Source organism: Branchiostoma belcheri, unplaced genomic scaffold (genome assembly GCF_001625305.1).
Source record: "Branchiostoma belcheri isolate BF01 breed outbred unplaced genomic scaffold, Haploidv18h27 scaffold162, whole genome shotgun sequence".
NCBI lineage: Eukaryota > Metazoa > Chordata > Leptocardii > Amphioxiformes > Branchiostomatidae > Branchiostoma > Branchiostoma belcheri.
Window position 1 is genome coordinate 563,364 of NW_017803069.1, and position 19,798 is coordinate 583,161.

Genomic DNA, 19,798 nt, shown 5'->3' on the forward strand with positions numbered 1-19,798 from the left:
GAGACTGTCATTCTTATTCAGAATACTTACAAAATAAAAAAATCAACATGGCCAAAACGCATTCTAATTTTAAAAAACTGCAAAAAGAGACAAGTGTTCATGAAGATTTTTTTAATTCTATAGTCCTGACAAGATTTCAGATAACAGCAGTTCTTTTGACTAGCCCCCATTGCCCTTTTACAATTCAGAATATGATACAACATAAAAGTGCTACTAGACCAGAAACATCCGAATTTGCCCTAACACTACATGTACCTGTGATGACTATGATGGGAAAGTTGCTGCAGTCATTTTCAAGACAATAACACTCCAGCCAGAGCTGTACACTTCTTCCCAAACCAGCAACAAACTGAAGTAACTTCTCTGCATTCTGATAAGCTGTTAGCTTTACGGGGAATAAAGTCATCTTCTTCTTGACCAGATAAAAAGTTGATGCTGCATGGCCATTTCCAAGGTCTACATCTTACTATTTCGACAACGAAATGCTTCAATTGGAATCTATTCTCTTACAAAATCAGCATTGGGATGTACCTTGATATAAATATAGCTTAACTCACACTTAGCAAAACATCAAATAGTGTAAATTTCTTCTTTCACGTGGAATTCTTTTTCTTGGCTCGCATTGTAGTCACTGATAAGACTAACAAAGTTATGACTTCTGAAGTACTGAGTCTACTGATGACTTTAAAGTTTTTTAAGGAAAGGAAAGAAGGCAGGGAAACATTCTTCAGCACACATAAAAAACATTTTGAATTGTATCAGAATGTCCGGCAAAGTTGGAAAATGAAACTGTTTCGTCACTCGTCCTCTCCAGAAAAACTCTGGAGTTGTTTCAAAATTGATATGTACATACTGTTATGCTGTTGTTTATTCTTAAGAGTGTCAGAATTAGTTCCATGTTCATCAAAGATCATATTTTTTTTATTGATAGAGTAGAGTAGTACTGAGGGTGATCGTTCTAGTTCAGCAGCCTTATTATGCACACAGAATTGTGTACACGTATTGAACGTTGATTGGCAGTAAGATTACATTATATATCAGTCATGTAACACTAGATAAGAGATGATTGTTTGAATGAAAAAGTCCACAACTTAATTGTGGAAGACTCCTTTTATACAAGTGAACGCAAAGCAGAATCGTAGTAAAAAGGACAAATGATTTGAAAAAGCTACCGACATTGGTCCAAGCTAACAAGAAACACAGATGTGATGATATCTATACACACATTTATACCTGATTTTTTATTGTTCGACGAGTCTTCCCATATACCCCCCTTATCAACTTCACCAATAGAAATATCATATTCATACATATCAATCATTCCAGGCTATGTTATACAGCAGACAAAGTTCAACAGAAAACAAAAAAAGATTTTTGAAGTTTATAAAAATCCTGGTGGATTTTGTCAATCTTTTTTTCTTTGGGTAGACTGAGTGGACTGTATAGGGTACGTGTAAGCTATCTGCGTTAATAAAGACTACCCGTTAGTCAAACATAGACTTTTGCTGACTTGTTGATTATCTGGGGTCTAGGCTGTTGTCCATGTCCATGTCCGTTCGACTCCCATCCAAGCTTTTTCTGCAAACAGGGCACGTGTTGTGCTGTGAGAAAGAAGGAAGAATTGTTTGCTTGAGAAGAACTACAAATGTAGACTACTGTTTCGTATGTTCCTTGGAGGCAAGGCAATAGACCAGTTTACCTTTCACGGATCGCATATATGCATGAACTGCTTACGTCACAGGGGGGGGGGGGCTCGTCACTGAATGACATCCAGTAAATTTCTAGCGGGGACCAATCAGAGGGCTGCTGAATAATTTATCAAGGCCCACGGACGCGGTTCTTTCACTTGTAAAGTAGCCAATTACCACCGAGCCGGTGGCACACGATGGGCGAAAACATGTATTTCACACCCATTGTACGTCGACATAAAGCGCTTATACATTACAAACAGAATTTTCGTAGGACTGCCATTACTTTAGTTTGCAGCATGTGTATTGAGAACGAGTATCTTCATAATTCTGCTGGCTGTTTGTAGAAGAACGGCAGAATAAAACAGTTTTCAATACCAACACGACTTAGCAGATAACACGTAATGAAGCCCACTTTTTTACGCAGATTGTATCACTACGCAATGTTACACAAACTAACAGTAGATGTTTTAAGGAATTCACAGAAATGACAATGATAGATAATGTAACGCATATACATTATACAGCACAAAATAAAGAGTAACAGTAATGTAGTCGTCTTTGGCCGGGTATGGCAAGTTATAGTACGTACATGTATCGGTTCAATCTTTAACGGGTAAGTTGACAGCAACAAGCAAGATGCATAGGTTCTATTACTTTTGTAGCTCACTTGCGTCTAGATTTGGGACGAACCCATGTTACTTTTTCGCCGCAGTTTTTCATGTAGTGGTTACTTCGACAGCCTTTCTGCTGACGCAAACATACTAGTTTGAGGTTCCACAGTTCTTACAGCGTTAGCGCTTGAAGTGGTGTTTTCCAAGTTTGTTGGTCTGGTGATGTTGTCTTTGTTGGCTTGTTGTCTGTCATTTCCCTCCATTTTTATGTTTGGCGGCCCGTCTTCGATGGGTTGGGTTTGGTTCACAAATCTCGGCTTCGCTAAGATCCGTTCCTTCCCGTACGTAGTGGTCGCTCGCTCCATTAGTGCTAGTGCAGCCACATTTGAATGTGTAAAACTTAATGTCTACAGTCCCGTTTTGATTCGTTCATCAAAGTAGATTTTACTAAGGTATGACTTTACTAAGTGATTGTGGAAGTACTAGTACTTAGTACTGATGTAAACAAGAAATAATATACGCGCTCTGGTTGAGTTCATGGCATTTACATGAAACAAGGTGCTAATAGCCGCTAGTCGGTGACGCGTCAGCAGCCCTATGATTGGTCCCCGCTAGAAATCTACTGGATGTCATATAGTGTACATTTCAATTCAAATAGAACCTGGAAGTTGAACGCGGCTTTCATTTGCGGTGTCCCCCCTGGCAGATCGCTGCAATGGTCTGTATTCTGCTCTCAGATACCAGAATCAGCTTTCTGGTGAGATTGGGTGGAGGGAAACAGGGCGGCTATCCTTCAGCAAAGTATCGATAAGCTTTAGACTCATTGTACGGGCCCAGGTCAGGAACTATCAGAAATTAAAGTTACCCACGTCTGGAAATCTACTGATATGTAGGGTTACTTACCATTTCTAGCCATGGTACAATACAGTCTGAATGGTAACAGTGGCCACAGGGTAGCTGCCTTATCCTCTCATCCAGGTGGTACTCTTCTTTACACACAGTACATTCCAATCCATTATCTGTAGGGAACAGCAACATGGTTATTATGCGGTGAACTATTCTCAGCTAGCTCTACCTAAGTTTTAAATGCAAATTTTGAATGTAATTTCAGAGGCAAAAGGGAAAATACTCTGAATGAGAAAATCTGTCTGATATTGACATTTACTGCTGCAATTTCTTAGCACATTTTCATACTTGAAGTGTTTGAAATAGGCCAGAACTTACCAACTTGTTCCTGGATGATAGTTACTGTGGGGAGGGCGTCTATCATCTTCTTGTCAGCGGGAGGGGGGCCTGTTCCATCCAGCTGGTTCAGTAACTGAAACAAGCAGCAACATTACATCACAGGTCAGACTTTACAAACACAGATGCAGGGAAAGGTAGACCAGAGATATTTCAAAGTTACCTGATGTTCCTCATAATCATGAGATGTTTACCTGGGTGATGATGGCATCCAGGCCTCCTGGACCCCACGCATAGTCACCAGGGTTACCATGCAGGTTGAAGAAACCCCTGTCACAGGGACAAACAACAACTTCAACTGGACATACTAGTAGCTTTTAAGATATAACTTTTAAGATATGAGTTCTTATAACTAACAAAGGGGCCAAAACTTAGTTTGCATTGTTGCAAGTTGACAATCATTGAGTTAACAATACAACCCCACTATTTACAATATATACTATATAATCAAAGACACTACTACTACTACTACTACCACAACTACCACTACTTCCACTACCACTAGACTACCACTACCATTACTACTACTACTACTACTACTACAAAATGTACATGTACTACTGAATAGCACCATGAACACCTATTTCATCACTCACTCACTCACTCACTGTCCAGTTTATCGTCTGTTCATATCAGTAACTAGAGTTCCACGATCTCATACCTTCGCCAAATGATGTTAGCTTTTATGATTAAGAAATTATATATTAGTCCCCCTAATTATGCAAATAGGATCCTCAATTGCATGAATTATATCTGTTGATCATATACTCCACCAAAAGACAGTCTTATCTTAACAAAGAATGCCATGATGATATTTTCTCATTTATTATGCAAATGAGGTCCTTATTTGAATAAGTTATGTTTAATTATGTTCACCTTAACTTAACTTTCAAACACCCCAAGTATAAAATTCCAGGCAGTTACCACTAGTGCACTATGCAATTATAACATTTTCTCATTAATTATGCAAATTAAGTCTTCATTTGCATAATCAATATCTGCCTGTGTTTCTCTCATTCTTGATAACATATGTCACAAGCTTGAACTTCCTATTATGGAATACAGCTGATAAATAGAATTTCCTCATTAATTATGCAAATTACATCCATATTTGCATAATTGTAATATCATTATGTCAAGCATCACTCAAGCTACCTACATACCAAAAATCACGATGATCCATCAATCGGTTCTTGAGTTATCCCCCTTTAAACATTTGTCCATTAAACCCCCCTGCAGTTCTAGAGCAAGCAACTAGGGGGCTCAAACTCATGTCAATTTATCCCCAGCACAAGAGCTATCTACCATCCAAATTTCGTCACCCTAGCATGTCTGGATCATGAGATATCAAAACCGGAAGTTCTGCTGCAGTACCATGACAAGCCGCCAGGTGGCCCAAAATCTAATCATTTTGAGGTCTCATCAAGACCTACCCACCTACCAAATATCAAGACAATCCATCAAGACCTTCTCAAGTTATCGTGTTTACAGACACACACACACACACACATACACGAACGCCCCTGAAAACATAACCTTCTTGGCGAAGGTAATAAATGGTGAACTACTTACGCTGGGAAACCTCCAGTCCCTGACTGTAAAACTGTGAGAAAATAGAAGAAGGAAAATGCTCTTACATTTTGGAAGTAAAGAGGAACTATAAACTATACATGGCAGCTTTGCTATGGGCTCATTCATGAATGTCACAGCAGAAGTCATCATCAGGGAGACAGTTCAAAGAGGAATGAATGCAAAGATGGGTGTTTGAAACTGAGATGTATGTATTAACAATTTAATAGTATTTCCCATACTGTTGTGCATACTTGAAGCATTTGAAATACACATGTAACCCTAAAACATTTTGAAAGCTATTTGAATGCATCAACATTGTGTACATTGCACCACCCATAAATACAGGTAGCTAGAACCAGCCTATCATAAAAACAAGCAACCAGTGACAAATAAATGGTGACAAATAAATGGTAAGGACAGCTAATCTCTAGACACACAGGACACACTTGTCACAACAGAGAAGTGCAAGACATAGGGACAGTAGACGGCACAACAGGAGTCATTTTCAGCATGCCATCTAAGTAGCCTCCTTTGCACTTGACTTCTTGGAGCTTTGGTGTCTTTTTTTTGGGGGGGGGGGTTGCTGATACACAATGTTTTTCATGGGCTAATTATAAGGTTCTCTAAATCTAATGCAGCAGAAGGAGTTTTGCCATGGTTTGAGTTTTGCCTCTCCAACATTCGAAACTCTAGTCTATGCTGGGGCTCCCATACTCGCTCCCTAAAAAGAGCCCCGGCATAAAAATAAGATGGCAAACAGGCTAGTGAAACTCCGTCAGCAACAAACTACCCCTGCTGCATCAAAGCTTAGGCTGTGAAAATAATTGTATTTCAGCACTCCCCCCAAAAATAAACGCTCACGTTCAAAGAAGGTGAAGATGCGAAGGAGGCTACAATGCAAGCACAGCGCTAGCTGACAGCACACAAGAGACAACGTTCAGAAATTCGAGGCAAAGCACAGAGAGAGAGAGACAGCAGAAGTACAGAAAGCTGAAACTCAGGACAAAGAATACATACAGACTGGTGGGTAAAGCCCAGTACCTGCAGCCCCTCCCAGTCCTCCTAACAGCTGCTGGATGATACTGTGGGGAAACACAAGAGTCTGTTACAACATAGGTTAGGCCATGGTGAGTTCATTACATACTGAACAGGTAACTCTCTTTCAATGCTAGAAATTGCCCTATAACTTTCTATAACTTTTTATAATTTTCTATCTGATTTTAAAGCCTTTCAATTTTATAACTGAATTGTTGTGTAAATATGAATGATTACGCTGACTGTAAAAAAAGGTGCTCTTGATTTTAGCTTGAGCAGAAAATGTTTTTAATGTTTTGCAGTCAATTTCTGTAATATCAATTATTAATATATCTATATTAAACATGTACCTCTCTAGTGCTGGTGACCTGTCTATGCCCCTGTGTGAGGCAGGTCTTGTTCTGAAGCGTAGCTGTGTCCTGGGCAGCCGTGTTCTCCTGTCCCGTATGTCCCGTTCTCTGTCCGCAGAGCCTCGACTAGGCTCCGTTAAGGAGGGGTCCAGGCCCAGGAAAGTCCTACTCCATAACTGGAGTATTATTAATGTATATCATATAGATTAGCTTATATAGATCATTATCATATACAATGTACATAGCTGGATTAGACATCGACCAATCAGAAGGCTCTATTTCCCATTGGTTATCAGGCCTTGATCTCAAAAGTGGCCGGTTATTAACTTGCACAAACTCAACATCCCGTACTGTCGCACCACTCGGTATAGAAACTCGCCAATCCCCTACATGTGTCATTTGCTGAACAATGACGGACAATAATTACTCCTGCCTTAGAGTCCTCCTCTTGATTTTAAAATAATGAAATGTACATTGGTTCGCAATTCAGTAACTTGTATTAAGTTTACTGCCATTGATCAATAAGTAATTCTTGAGTCTTATTAGAATAACTGACCACTTTTTGGACCATACCATTATACAGGGGACAGGAAACTAACAGTAGTGTGGTGTGTAATGGAAAAATTTTTTTACTATTCAGTCAACCTTGATGGACAAAATTGACAAAAGTCTTGGTTAAACTATAAAAACATCTAAAGGACCACCACCAAACAACCTCAACCCCATGGTTTGCCTTTCAAAATGTGGGAAATTGAGTTTTTAAAGGCTTGAAAATCCTAAATTTGCCCTAGATTGTGAGCAAGTGTAGTTCTCCCCCCAGGTGGTCCGATCATGAACCTGGGCTGACAAAAAAAAATTGAGCTGGCTAGAGCCCTAACTAAGTCACATGTAAGTACGTGAATCATCAACCAGTCTGTCTTGTAGTATGGTGGAGGATCTTTTCTGGTACACTTGATAATCTAATTTCTGCCATAACTACAACTCTATCCTTCAACACACTTTAAGTGGTCTGAAAAACTATACCAGGCCCATCTTAGTCAAAACATTTAAAGACAAAACAAAAATGAAAACAAAAAAAAAGCAGGAAAATGATCCCAGCACAGTAACTCTATCATTAGTTGAACAGCTTTATAGATGGATGTTGCCAGTGTCTAATATGAGAAAACAATCTTAAGATCCTTCTTACCTCTGCAAACTGCTCTGCTGGGTTGACATCAATGTTATTGGGACCGTCTTCATCATCCTCCCTGGTCACAATTAACATGTAGACATAAACAGTCATTCATTTTGAATGTACACATCATTACAGTGTCTCAAGTGTAAGGATAGTCTCCAGACTAGTAGATGTGTCAGACATAATCATATTTTACATCTATAGATGCACCACAAAATTTTGTCATCTAGGACTATAATACTAATAGCAATTACATGTTATACGTACTAACAGATAAAATACTAGAATAGGTTTTAATTATGTTAATTGATTGAATGAAGGAAGTTTCTGACTGAATGAGTACTGTAGGAGTGTATTAATATACTATTATGAATTTTCTTACTGCTGTCAACTTATATCATGACTGTTTTACAATTAATTTAGAAACTTATTTTGTTGATTGTTGACTGTTTATCGGTAACTGACTGTGTACAATAATTGTCCATTCAATAAATTCTTTCTTAAATATTTTTTTTGAACGAAAGGAAAGAAACAAGATTCTAAATCTGAATATGTCTCACCCTGATGGCTCAAAAGTGTTGTCTGTCAATTCTTCTATGAACCCTGAGTCACATCTTGGGCAGGTGTAGTCCTAGAAAAACGGGAGAAAAAAAATGAATGACAACTTATATTGTCCTCCTCTGTCTACAAATTGCTAAAATGTCTCCATCTTATACTTAAGATGGCAATAGGAATCATTTTTATATAGTAAGCTTTATTTATGACGTTTGTATGGTCTATAACTAAACATATTGACACTCACAGGCACGTGGGTACAAAATGATTAACCTACATACCTTAGACTATGGATAAATCAACATGTTGAGTTTGGTACATCAAGGACATTATACTGTATAATGTCCTTGGGTACTTAAAATGAATGGGAGGTCACTACAATTCAATAGAATGGCGGGTGGTGAATAGAATAAAAGGACAAGAGCCCTCAAAATATTCTAAAATCACACCAACTATCAAAGAAACAGTGATACAACAACACTTATCAGTTATCTGCAATACTAGTAGTTCTGCATAACAAATATAACCACAATTAAGTGCTTTCATCGATGAAGGTTAGACATCCAGGTTATATGATCTTTTCCAAAATCATATCCAGTTGCTTGAGTAACTGCTTTTTGGCATAAGTGCTTTCACTTTCAGATTTGTATTGAGCCCATATACATATAGCATTTTGTATTGACTGGATCATATATGTATTTTCATAAACACTACTTTAACATTTTATGACATAACAAAATGCTTAGATATGAATATTCATTTCAATGATTTGTTTGAGCATTACCTATTAGCCAAGCTATCTCAATTTGAGAAAATATTATAATACAGGGACATCAAGTACTAATATTTAGTACTACGTAAATTATATTCAAAACCTTAAGTTAGCTTGCCTAGGGTCTATGGTAACTCGAGAGATCACACAAACGCTTATAGTCTGTGTAATGGTATGAAATAAGACTGAACGTGCGTAGTATCGATTGTGAATTCTTAAACAAGCACATTATGACAGATTTGGGGTTTTCCGGTAGCCATCTTCGGTCCGGTGCAAGGTGCGCTGTTTTCCGGTCACAGCTCGCCTCCTGATTTTGAGAATTCGATGATACACAGTATACATATATTTGGGTAGCTAACGTATTTATATCAAACCACAGGCCCGGCTGGATACATATTCAGAATCACCCTGGACGAGACACGTCGGAAGAGCATCTTAATGATAAAATTACATCATCGTTTGAATGTGTAATTTTTCCCATCCGTGCTCCAAGGCAACAGACGAAGGTCGAAACAACCCCGAAATAGACACTATATAAGCACTTCTCGGCAACCAACGAACATAGAAATTGTGGACAACAAAATAGGCGTCTGTTTTGGCGACTTACCGGTAGCTTAGGTTGTACTTCTTGTGTACATTGATGGCAAAAATACACCGATCCTGTCGAAGACTGGTCGACGGCAGCCTCCGCCATGTTGGATTCCTATCGTCAGAATGACGTCACCAAATCACGTTTCTATCTCAAGTCTCGCGTGACAGGGGGATGGGAACGAGATGTAGAAACGAGAAACGGCGAGACATCTCAGCCCCAGGGTGTGGTTTACTTCAGTATTACCCCCTCTGGTCATTGTAATGAGTATCATTGCCCTACTTATCTGAGGTCGGTACATTGTATCAGCACACATAAAGATAAAGCTCCTTGGATTCAGATGCATTGGATTATATGAATGACGAATGACGACCTTTATTGCACATTTTTGCTACACCGTGGGCCTAGTATAATACAAAACATCATTTGAACAGATAACGTTAACTAAGAATAGATTAGATAATATAAACATTTTGTTAGATAAATTCAACTTTTATAAATTATAGAGAAGTTGGTTTCAATATCTATTGTCTACAGAACGTTTACTGAATAAAAAGAACTTTTAGGTGACATTCAGTTTGCTCATGCAGTCCTTGAAACTTGAACTGCTTAGTCTTTTAATAATTATTTCAAGAAAATCTAAGACAGATTCATAAACATTTATAGTATCTCTCGCTACGTTATACTGACAAAAATAAAACTAACATTTACATTTTCAGCCGTGTAAGTCCGACGTAACACTGATTTGCTTCCTTGCCTTTTGAGAAAACTGAGAGGACTGTCTAACTATGATCGTGAAAGCAATGCTGCTATGCTAGGCCGGATGTAAAGACCAAAAGCTTGTATTCAACCTCCTTGGTTCAACTGAGGCCATCAGCATCATAAAAATTTTCCGACTTCAAACCCGTTAGCGTTAGACGATACACACTAGGCGTCAGATCTGAATACAGGACGTAGTACCCGGTACAGAGCAACAAAATGTGATTATTGATTTTATTGTTGTCTAATTAAGTTCCTTCCCACGTTTGCTTCGAGTTACTTCTTTCACTCTCATGTACTTTGCGACAAGGCTGCATTTACAAGAGGGATTCAGCTCCCGAATTGCTTTTTTTCTTTGTACAATTTTTGAATTTTCATTTATTTTGTTTAGCCTCCGTAGCAGGCTTATAGAACTGGGGGTTTGGTGGTCTTCGGCTGTTTTCTGATTAGCCCAGTTAAAAAAAAACGGGGGTAATTCAACCAGGCCGGCTATGTTGTCTATATGCAATAGAAAATAGCACATAAAAGCTCCCAAAGACCCTGAAGACCCTCCAAACCCCTCGTTTTTGGTATGCTGTGGAGGCTTTATTTTGTTGTTATTTTTTGTGTGCTTGCTTAGCTTGTGTTCCATGATCCGGGAGCAATGTCCTTGCCACAACACCCCAGGCGTTAGTTTTGCGAAACGTCACCTGTAGCCAATCAGAACAGGAGCTGATATTTACCTACATGTACACTGGATCCTCGGAAAGCTGTTTCCAATAGACTGTGTCTAAGTCAACTCGAGAGTAAAGATCAGCGGGGTCGAACTTTTGCCTGAAAGCCTGGAAGCGTGGCATTTCGGTCAAGCAGAGCAACTGAGTACACAATTAGACCAAACAGCTTAGAGGTAAAGACGTCAGAGGGACATTCAGGGCGTGGAGCTAGCTAAGATCTCGGCCATGTAGCAGTGAGAAACGTTGCGCAGACAAACTTGCAGTCAGAGAGTCACTACTGTACGTGGCTGTCTGGTACATGGTACCTGTCACCGTTCAGCCTTCAGGTAAAAGTGTTCAAGTGGGCGTCTGTCAGCCATGTGTACACATCATCACATCATATGTAAGGGTAAGTCTCTATTGATCGCTACCAAACTGCATACATGTAGATCATAACAACAAGGCAGGATTCACTGATGTTGAACAACATATGTATATGCCATCTCGATCGTTGACCTTCTGTCTGTGGCAGACTGTGTCTGGGACGAAGGGACATACAGTATATTGTCTTCTTGTTGAATTACATTTACACACATCATCGCGTATATACATGCACGGCTTATATATATAGACATGATTAGCTAACTGTATAGATACTAGTGCGTTGTACTTCTCTTGATATATGCACTGATAAGTAGCACCGATGTTGGTTATGAATCATGTTGGCATGATTCCAGGGTAACAGATAGGTAACTTTGTTGGGAGTAAGGGCACTGCGGTTCTCTTATAGTCTCCCCCAGGCTATCAACGCGGGTTCAAAACCAGTCAAATTTAGCCAAATAGGGAGAGTGCTAGTTCATTTGCCCGCACAGTTCAGGGGCGCAAACTACCCTTCCCATGGACTGACCCCATGGCCAATTATTCTTCCCTTTTTGACAAATTCTACCATCCGTACCCACACAGGGCCTCGTGGCTCTTGGCAAGTAGCTCATGGCTCATGGCCTCAAGTAGAGGCGACGACGCACATGTACATAAATAAACGAGCAATCCAATACTTCACAATGTGTTGGGAGAGTCAACATGACACGTGTAGGTATTGTAATAGCTGGGCAGGGTTACCGATACACAAATCGTCTGTCTGACTGATATACGTACATTTAATTTGGAAACATAAAACCTTCCAGTCGATGATAAAAATCATTTTCAATTTTGCATGGAAGGCAGTCAATACAGTTAGTCACAATAAACCGAATTTAAAGGTCGTTGGCAACACACAGGTTTTGATAGTGGTTCACAAGCCCAGAAGGCATCAAGGCTACACGCCCAGAATGTAGAATGGAACAGCCCAAGTGGCTTGCTCTTTTTCACCATATCCTCTTATTTTGCAGTAAAATCTGACTGGGTCTAGATCTTGATCGGTAGATCCACTCCCAACCTCACATGACAACTTTCGTTTCCTTGTTACGTATTTACGTAACGTGTCTCGTCTCTTTCATTCGATCCCGGATCTTTGATTGTTCTAGAAAAAAACGCACGCCAGCTTTGTGAGCACAGCAAACAACCGGCAGCCAGGAATATAGATCGCGCATAGCACTAGCAGTCACCACAACCCTTCCTCTACTTCAACTGACACTTTTTCTTCTAAAACTTGTGAAAAAAATGAAAAGAAACCATCTTTGTGGATGATTTTAGTCCCATGTATAGCCGCAGACCTATGCATAGCCGTACACCACTCGAACTTTACGACTAAATTTTTTTAATGATAATCCAACGTAGAGAATGATAGAACACAACACAGCCACACGCAGAAGTACAAGGGCAGACAGCTCGTACAATTAGAAGGTTTGCATTATCAGTGACAATTCACGTACTGTGATTTGCTAATGTAATAGTTTTGCTGTGTAACATAGGGCAATACAAATTCATTCATTCATTTTTCATAACTTCTGTACTTCAAATATACATGACCTGTACTTAGTTTGCAAGAGCATAAATGTACAATAAATGTCAGTCATTCATTCATTCAGTCATTCATTCAATCAGCCGATTAACAAAGCTCATACTTGCATTTTCTTTCAGCATGATGATCCACATTGATTTTCTGCATAGCTGAGGACAGCCGGCCCACGTGAGCATGCGCATCGCCCACTTGGTCCCCCCGACCCTCCTATGGATGGTGATCGTCATGGCGGGGGTGTTCAACCTGCTGCAGATGCTGGGACAACACATGCTCGCCAAGCGCGCCGTGAGACTAGCCCCGACCGAACAGGTACGCTTCCAATTCCGCCAAACGGTTTTTAGGCCATGTTGATTTAATCATATGGATGACATCCTCTGAAAACTCCCAAACTGATGCGAACGTGCGAATTAAAAAAAGTTTTGCAAAAAAGAAGTTGTTTTCATTATGAAATATACGTGGTTATGAAGGTTGAACAAATGACATAGAATATGGTATGGCGAATAATCTACTCTTCTAATTTCTTTACATTTTCGTCTTTTTCGCCTAAAAGCAGTTACTCAATAGAAAGCAACCGGATATAATTTTGGAAACGGTCAGACGTTTCAATGCCATGGGTGAGAATGGAAAAAAGTTGATGTTTAGTGTCAACGCCTCATATCTGGACGACCAAACCTCTCCTAAAAACCTGCCCATTATGTTGTTGCCTTACCAGGTTTCCAAGGTGTTCCCCTCTCTGGATGACAGGATATCGTCTGAGCGAACCGGCGGACTCGCCAACTGGTCTGAGGGAATGTCGTTACGTCACGGAGATGTTGGCATTGGGGGAGAGGGGGGACACATTGCAGGAACAAACTTCAAAGAGGAGGAGGTGGAGGTAAGTCAAGCTGAAGAAATGAACATCATGTTAGAGGTAGCTATATAGTGGGGAGAGCAGAAAAGCAAAGAATTTTGACAAGAAACACAAAGAGTATGTTGTAAAATCAATGTACAAGGGATCCCACAGAAGTCTACTGACAGCAACTGTCCGCGAGCAACTGTAAACTTATTATGTTTACCGAAGGAAAACATAGTTTTTGCTACGTTTCTTCTTCTTCTTCTCCAAACAGTGACCTTTGACCTAACTGAATCTGACTGTCTCTCACCATGGTAACTGGTGTTGAGTTACACCATGTTGCAATTTCATTGTAGGAGGGATTTAGACTCCTGTACCATATATGTGAATGTGTTTGATTGAGTAGGGATTAACAGAGCAGACCATACGTGAAGATAAACATTTTGCATTTGCTTTGCAAATGTTACTTTTCTAGTATTCAGGTCTGTACTTCTGTACTGCTACTACTACTACTACTACTACTACTACTCTACTACTACTGCTGCTGCTGCTGCTGCTACTACTACTACTACTACTACTACTGCTGCTGCTGCTGCTGCTGCCGCAGCTGCTGCTACTACTACTACTACTACTACTACTACTACTACTACTACTACTACTACTACTACTACTACTTCTACTACTACTACTACTACTACTACTACTACTTCTACTACTACTACTTCTACTACTACTACTACTACAGTAACTACTACTACTACTACTTCTACTACTACTACTTCTACTACTACTACTACTACTACTAATGATAATGATAATAATGATACTTCCACAGGTGCCCAGGTGCCTAACCTCGGTACGGAACAGCTCGTCGGCGTGGTTCCGGCGGCGGTACAATCCGGACGTGCCCCTGTTCCTCACCAGCGAGCATCTGGTGGAGTGGGTGCGGCTGTCGGCGGAACGGATGCCGTACGGACTCAAGGGGCTGGCCGAGGACGGTAAGCCTGTCCACTCCCATGCCGATGATAAGTGATTATAAGTGATGATTTTAAAGTGATCCATAAAGTGTCTAGTGATGATAATTAATAATTGAGCCATAGAATGGAAATATGTTTTAAAGACCTCTTTTTGAAATTGCGTTACAGTTTGATAATTACCATTCGTCCATCGCAATTTCAGGGCGGCAACACTGGTCAATTTTCTGGTAATTTTTTCATGTAATGTAGTAAGTTGAATCAATCCTTTCCCATAGCATTCTGGTGATATCTGTGAGGGGAAAAATGCGATGTTGCCGATGGAAAGCAGTTGCTTGTTTTGTGTCGTAGCCTGGTTCTAGCTATTTATGGACGGTGCACAAGGCAATAAAGTGACGCTTAACAAAGCTTGTTTTGAGCTATTTTAAACGCTGCAAGTATGAAATTATGCCGAAATGGCAGTAAATGTCAATATCAGACAGATATTCTTGCTTTGCCACCCTGAACTTGCCTTGCATGTCTTAAATCAGATGCATACAAAGCGCTGGACCCTCTGCCGAAGGCCGACCACTGGACGTGGGTGAACAACTTCCACGACAACCGGGACCGTCCCACGTGTCTACGGTGTGCGCTTGTCGGGGACTCTGTAGTACAGAAAGGAACCGGCAGGGGGGCAGGATATAGACGACCATGACCTGGTTATCAGGTTAGTAGTAGTACTAGCATGGAAAGATAACCATAGTATATGAATGGATTAAATCTAGCGCGTACTGCTCCTGTACAAGTTGGACGATGAATGAGTAAACTACAGTAACGTAACACCATATGCACTAGTGTATTCCATACATAATGTATTCTTAAGGGATGCTTTTTTTAAATACGAAAATGCAAAACTATCATATCTGTCACATCAGAGTTGGCGATGCTGGGACGGACGGTCATGAAGACGATGTGGGGACGAAGACAAACTTATACCTGTACAACCCAGAAATACCAATCGACACAGGCAACATCAAGAAACATGCGGTACGTGCAATAGGGGACCTTCCCAGTGTGAGTGGTTCAAACCTTACAGTCTTGTCTCAGGTTTGACATCTTGAAGAGGTGATAGTCACCTGTTATAATCCTTCCATAGATGTTGTAAAGCTTCATAAATGTAAATGTTGAGTGGTAGTATTGGAACTCATTTCAAGTGCTATAAGAGATTCATAAGACAATGCTGATACTCACCAACGTTAGTACGGTATAAACATTCTCTCGTATATTTCATTTCGGCAGGATGTATACTTTATCTACTTGGCATCAAAGGTATCTGACTACCACCTGATCTCCAAAGTGATAGAAGAAGAGCCACAGAATAACCATCACGGGTAAGTTTATAATCTGTACCTTTCACGCGTATGTATGGTCTATCACTCAATCAGTCATCCGCAGCCTTATCAGGTTCTGATGCATGGCGGCTGCAGACATGGACAGGTCCCGCCAGGTGGCTCTTTTCGCGGCACAGACCCTCCAGTCAGTTTTGGTGATCTTCTGGTGATCCCCAGCCCCTGAATTCAAATTGTGTAGAAGGCCCAGTCTTTCCATCGTCCCCTTGATCGATCCCTTGGACGGGTTAGGTCTATCAGTGGAAATGTATAAATGATATACGTATAGTATATGATATATACTTTCCTACTATTAAATAATGATCCTATCGCCTTGTAACATATACATGGAGTATATACAGTATACTAGTGACATCAGTGGATATACAGATGGTATGTGACACTGTATATCATGTATACCTTTCCGCTGACGGACAGCGAACTAGTTATATAGGTATAAAATATGCACCGACGTCTGTAACGTTACAATCTTCTTACTAAGGTGTTTCATTTCCCAGTTCCAGAACGGGACAGAAGGTGATCATCAAGCCTCAGCAGCTCCGTGTTTTACATCCGGACTTCCTCAACTACGTGTACGAACTGTGAGTACATTAGCCTTGAGTCCAACCTTGTTAGCTTTAGCGTGATTAAAGTTGAAACTAACATTTGTACATGTCTGTGTATAGTGAGCACTCTAAAACAAAATATGCTTCATCTTCTACACAGTTATCGTTACAGAAGATACAAATTCTGTCATTTGGAGGGGTCTGGTTGTACTTTAATACGAACCTCTAATTTCTTCTTCCGTAGGTGGCTGGAGAGGGCTGGTCACAAGGCTACCGCCGCGCAAGTCATGCTGGTCCTCGCCTTGCACATCTGTGATGAAGTCGACACGTACGGATACGGCAAACCCCCAGCCGACCCTCCCGACGACAACGTGCAGGAATCGCACGACTACTTCTATCTCACGAAGGGCATAGACAGACCGGTGTACAACCATCTGTTTGAAAAGAAACTCCGGCACAAAATGGAGCAGGAAAGACTCGTACAGATGTTTATGCCATAATCGGGCGAGGTTTTGTATATTCTCAGAAGATATTATATATCAGAATCTTCAAGCAGATGTTTCGGTGGCTGCAAAGACTGTATCAAATTGGCCAGGCTGTATACATTTGCCAGAGAGATCAACCATTTGTTGAGGACTCTCTCTAGATGGCCAGGGCAACTAGAATTCACCACAACGTCGGTGCATTTTCTGAGCAGATATTTAAACAAGAATCTGGATTTTTTAACTCCTCCTCCTCTTTACAGGCAACTGGCAAATCATGGTATCGACCATTTCAGTCTTCGACCTCGAAGAAAAGATCGAAAGAATGGCGGGCATTGATGTTGTTGAATCGTAATAATATACAGTGTCACTGCCAATACCTACCGTTCCTATTTTAGTCGCTAGGGCGCCAGACAGGAGTCACCTTGAACTTGTACCATTGAAATTATAGCGCTTCTGAGCGTTCACGAGTGATGCGAGGTCTATGGACTGTTTTGTGAAAATCCTCAATAGAATCAACGCTTTACAAGTGTTTTTAAACCAGTCTTGACGTTAGTGTTCATCTGGGAAATATCAAGTTTACCCCGTGCACGTAGTCCGCACCAGAACACGTAGCCTATAGCTACTCATACAGTATCATGTAACTAGGAAATGATGCAACGCAATCGCTTTGAGCGCATCATAAAGTGACCCTGTGCCAAACGATAGTCAGGAATAGAACAGTGCCATGGTGATGTGTTTTCCTCGTAAGGATGGCCTTGGACATTTGCTATCAGTAATATCTACTCCAGAGACAAGAAATTCGTTGATTTTACTCTTTAATTTTGACTGTGTGTGTGATATTTGTGATGTATCAAACGGACATGTACATATAATTACAACAGAAAGCAAAGCAACTTCTGAGACACTTGGATATATGCCTTTATAAGTTCTGACATCGCTGAATGACATTTCGTTTGTACTATTCTGTAGTATATTAGCTTCGTATGCAACCATGTATGAACGCACAAAAAAGTAATCAAGAAACGAATGCTTTTACTTGTCGAGTGCATTTCCGAAAAAATGGGTTGCATGTATGTAAAAAGAACTCAAATTTTCTCTATTATTCAAAAGTTGCTCAGACTGCAAAAACACCGTTTATCTTCAAGATCGATAACCCAAGATGTTACCACGCTTCATATTAACATTTTGTAAAAAGTTAACTCACAAGGTCTTGTTTGATGTATATTGCTTATTCTGTATATACATGTGCATAGCTAGATGTTATCATTTCAGATATTATATTGCTTGAGGCTCAAAATAAAAGGGTCTTATTCAGGTCTTATTACTCATTGTGGTTGTTTAATGCATGTCTATGTGTATAGGGTGGATATTGACAAGTTTCTTAAGTCAAGTGTTTGTTTGTTTGTCTGTTTACTGAGATCCCCATTATTCCATACTATTCTTCCTGGAGTCCAGAAACATAAAATAAGATAATTATGATAATGATAATTACTTTTAGCAATAATGACAATAAATAAAACATACAAAATTATGCTGAAATCATAACAGACTTGAAACAAAATCAGCATAGAGAAATAAAAGTGCATTAGAGATCATGGGTCAAATAATGGAAATAATGTGGCAAAACAAGTACATATATCTGCTTACAGCTCAAGGCAAAATATAGAACTTGTGCGTCACACGTGTGCGGCACCCTAGAGGCAGTGCAGTCGCTTGTTGTCGGTACGGGGCAGCTCTGAAGCCGGCGTTTGTCACGTACAGGCGACCGAGCGTAAGGAAAGTACACTACCGGCATGAAACGTCCTTAATCCTGAATTCCTACACTGAAGAGTACCATTCATCATTTCACACGGGTTAAAACCTCTGTCACACAATTTAGAACTTTCCAAACCGGAGCAGTCTGGTCATATCTACCTTTCCATACGAATCGAATTTGAGTGAAATTTGAGTCAATTTTCACTGTCAACCACGCCCCGACCTACTCCCGAACACCAGCCAACCACCAGCCAACCATGGCCGAACATTTTGAAACATTCGGTTGCCGCAACCGGAGTGGTGTCGGAGAAATATACACTGCATTATACATTAAAGACATCCAGTGCAATTTCAGGGTGGCAAAACTGCAAATATTCTGAATAAGGCAATTTGTGTGATATTGACACATACTGCTTCACATTTTAATCGAAATACTAAAGGCGTTAGAATTGCAGAAACAAGCCCCGAGATGAGTCCTTTATTTTCTGGTTGGTACCCTTAAAAATTAACCCAGGTCCTTAAGGAACCTTTTTCCGTCAGAATTTTCGGCACTGGGGCTCCATGAATGTCGATATATATTGGGATAGTATTGTTTTAACTCAGTATGTAGATGAGTGACTAGAATATTGACTTTGAAAAATCTGGTTTCCAAGCCCTAAAAACTGCACTGGATGCCTTTAAATCTTGATTTCCAATGAACTACGTATTACACATAGGTCTGTTCTTTTGTTATAATATATTGATAAAGACTATCTATGACCTACTCTCCAAGCAGAGGTTGGTGGGGAAGATTGTGACCTTTCCTTCATATGCCCCA

The 19,798-nt window shown here is 40.2% G+C and overlaps 1 protein-coding gene and 1 pseudogene across 2 annotated transcripts; one reads left to right on the forward strand and one right to left on the reverse strand.

Annotated features, from left to right (window-relative positions):
- Positions 1–96: 96 nt before the first annotated feature.
- LOC109466305 (E3 ubiquitin-protein ligase RNF115-like) lies at positions 97–9,747 on the reverse strand. 2 transcript variants are annotated; one of them, XM_019764015.1, is made up of 10 exons: positions 9,610–9,747; positions 8,236–8,306; positions 7,688–7,748; positions 6,502–6,677; positions 6,158–6,198; positions 5,117–5,147; positions 3,739–3,814; positions 3,527–3,620; positions 3,206–3,321; positions 97–1,601 (listed from the first exon to the last, which is right to left on the reverse strand). In XM_019764015.1, exons 1-10 carry the CDS (start codon positions 9,694–9,696, stop codon positions 1,518–1,520), a joined length of 837 nt encoding a protein of 278 aa, XP_019619574.1. In that variant the 5' UTR covers positions 9,697–9,747; the 3' UTR covers positions 97–1,517. The 2 variants fall into 2 exon arrangements, with proteins under 2 accessions (XP_019619574.1, XP_019619573.1); XM_019764014.1 differs by having other exon boundaries at positions 6,134–6,198.
- A 1,615-nt stretch (positions 9,748–11,362) lies between these two features.
- LOC109466307 lies at positions 11,363–18,543 on the forward strand (annotated as a pseudogene).
- The last annotated feature ends 1,255 nt before the right edge of the window (positions 18,544–19,798 follow it).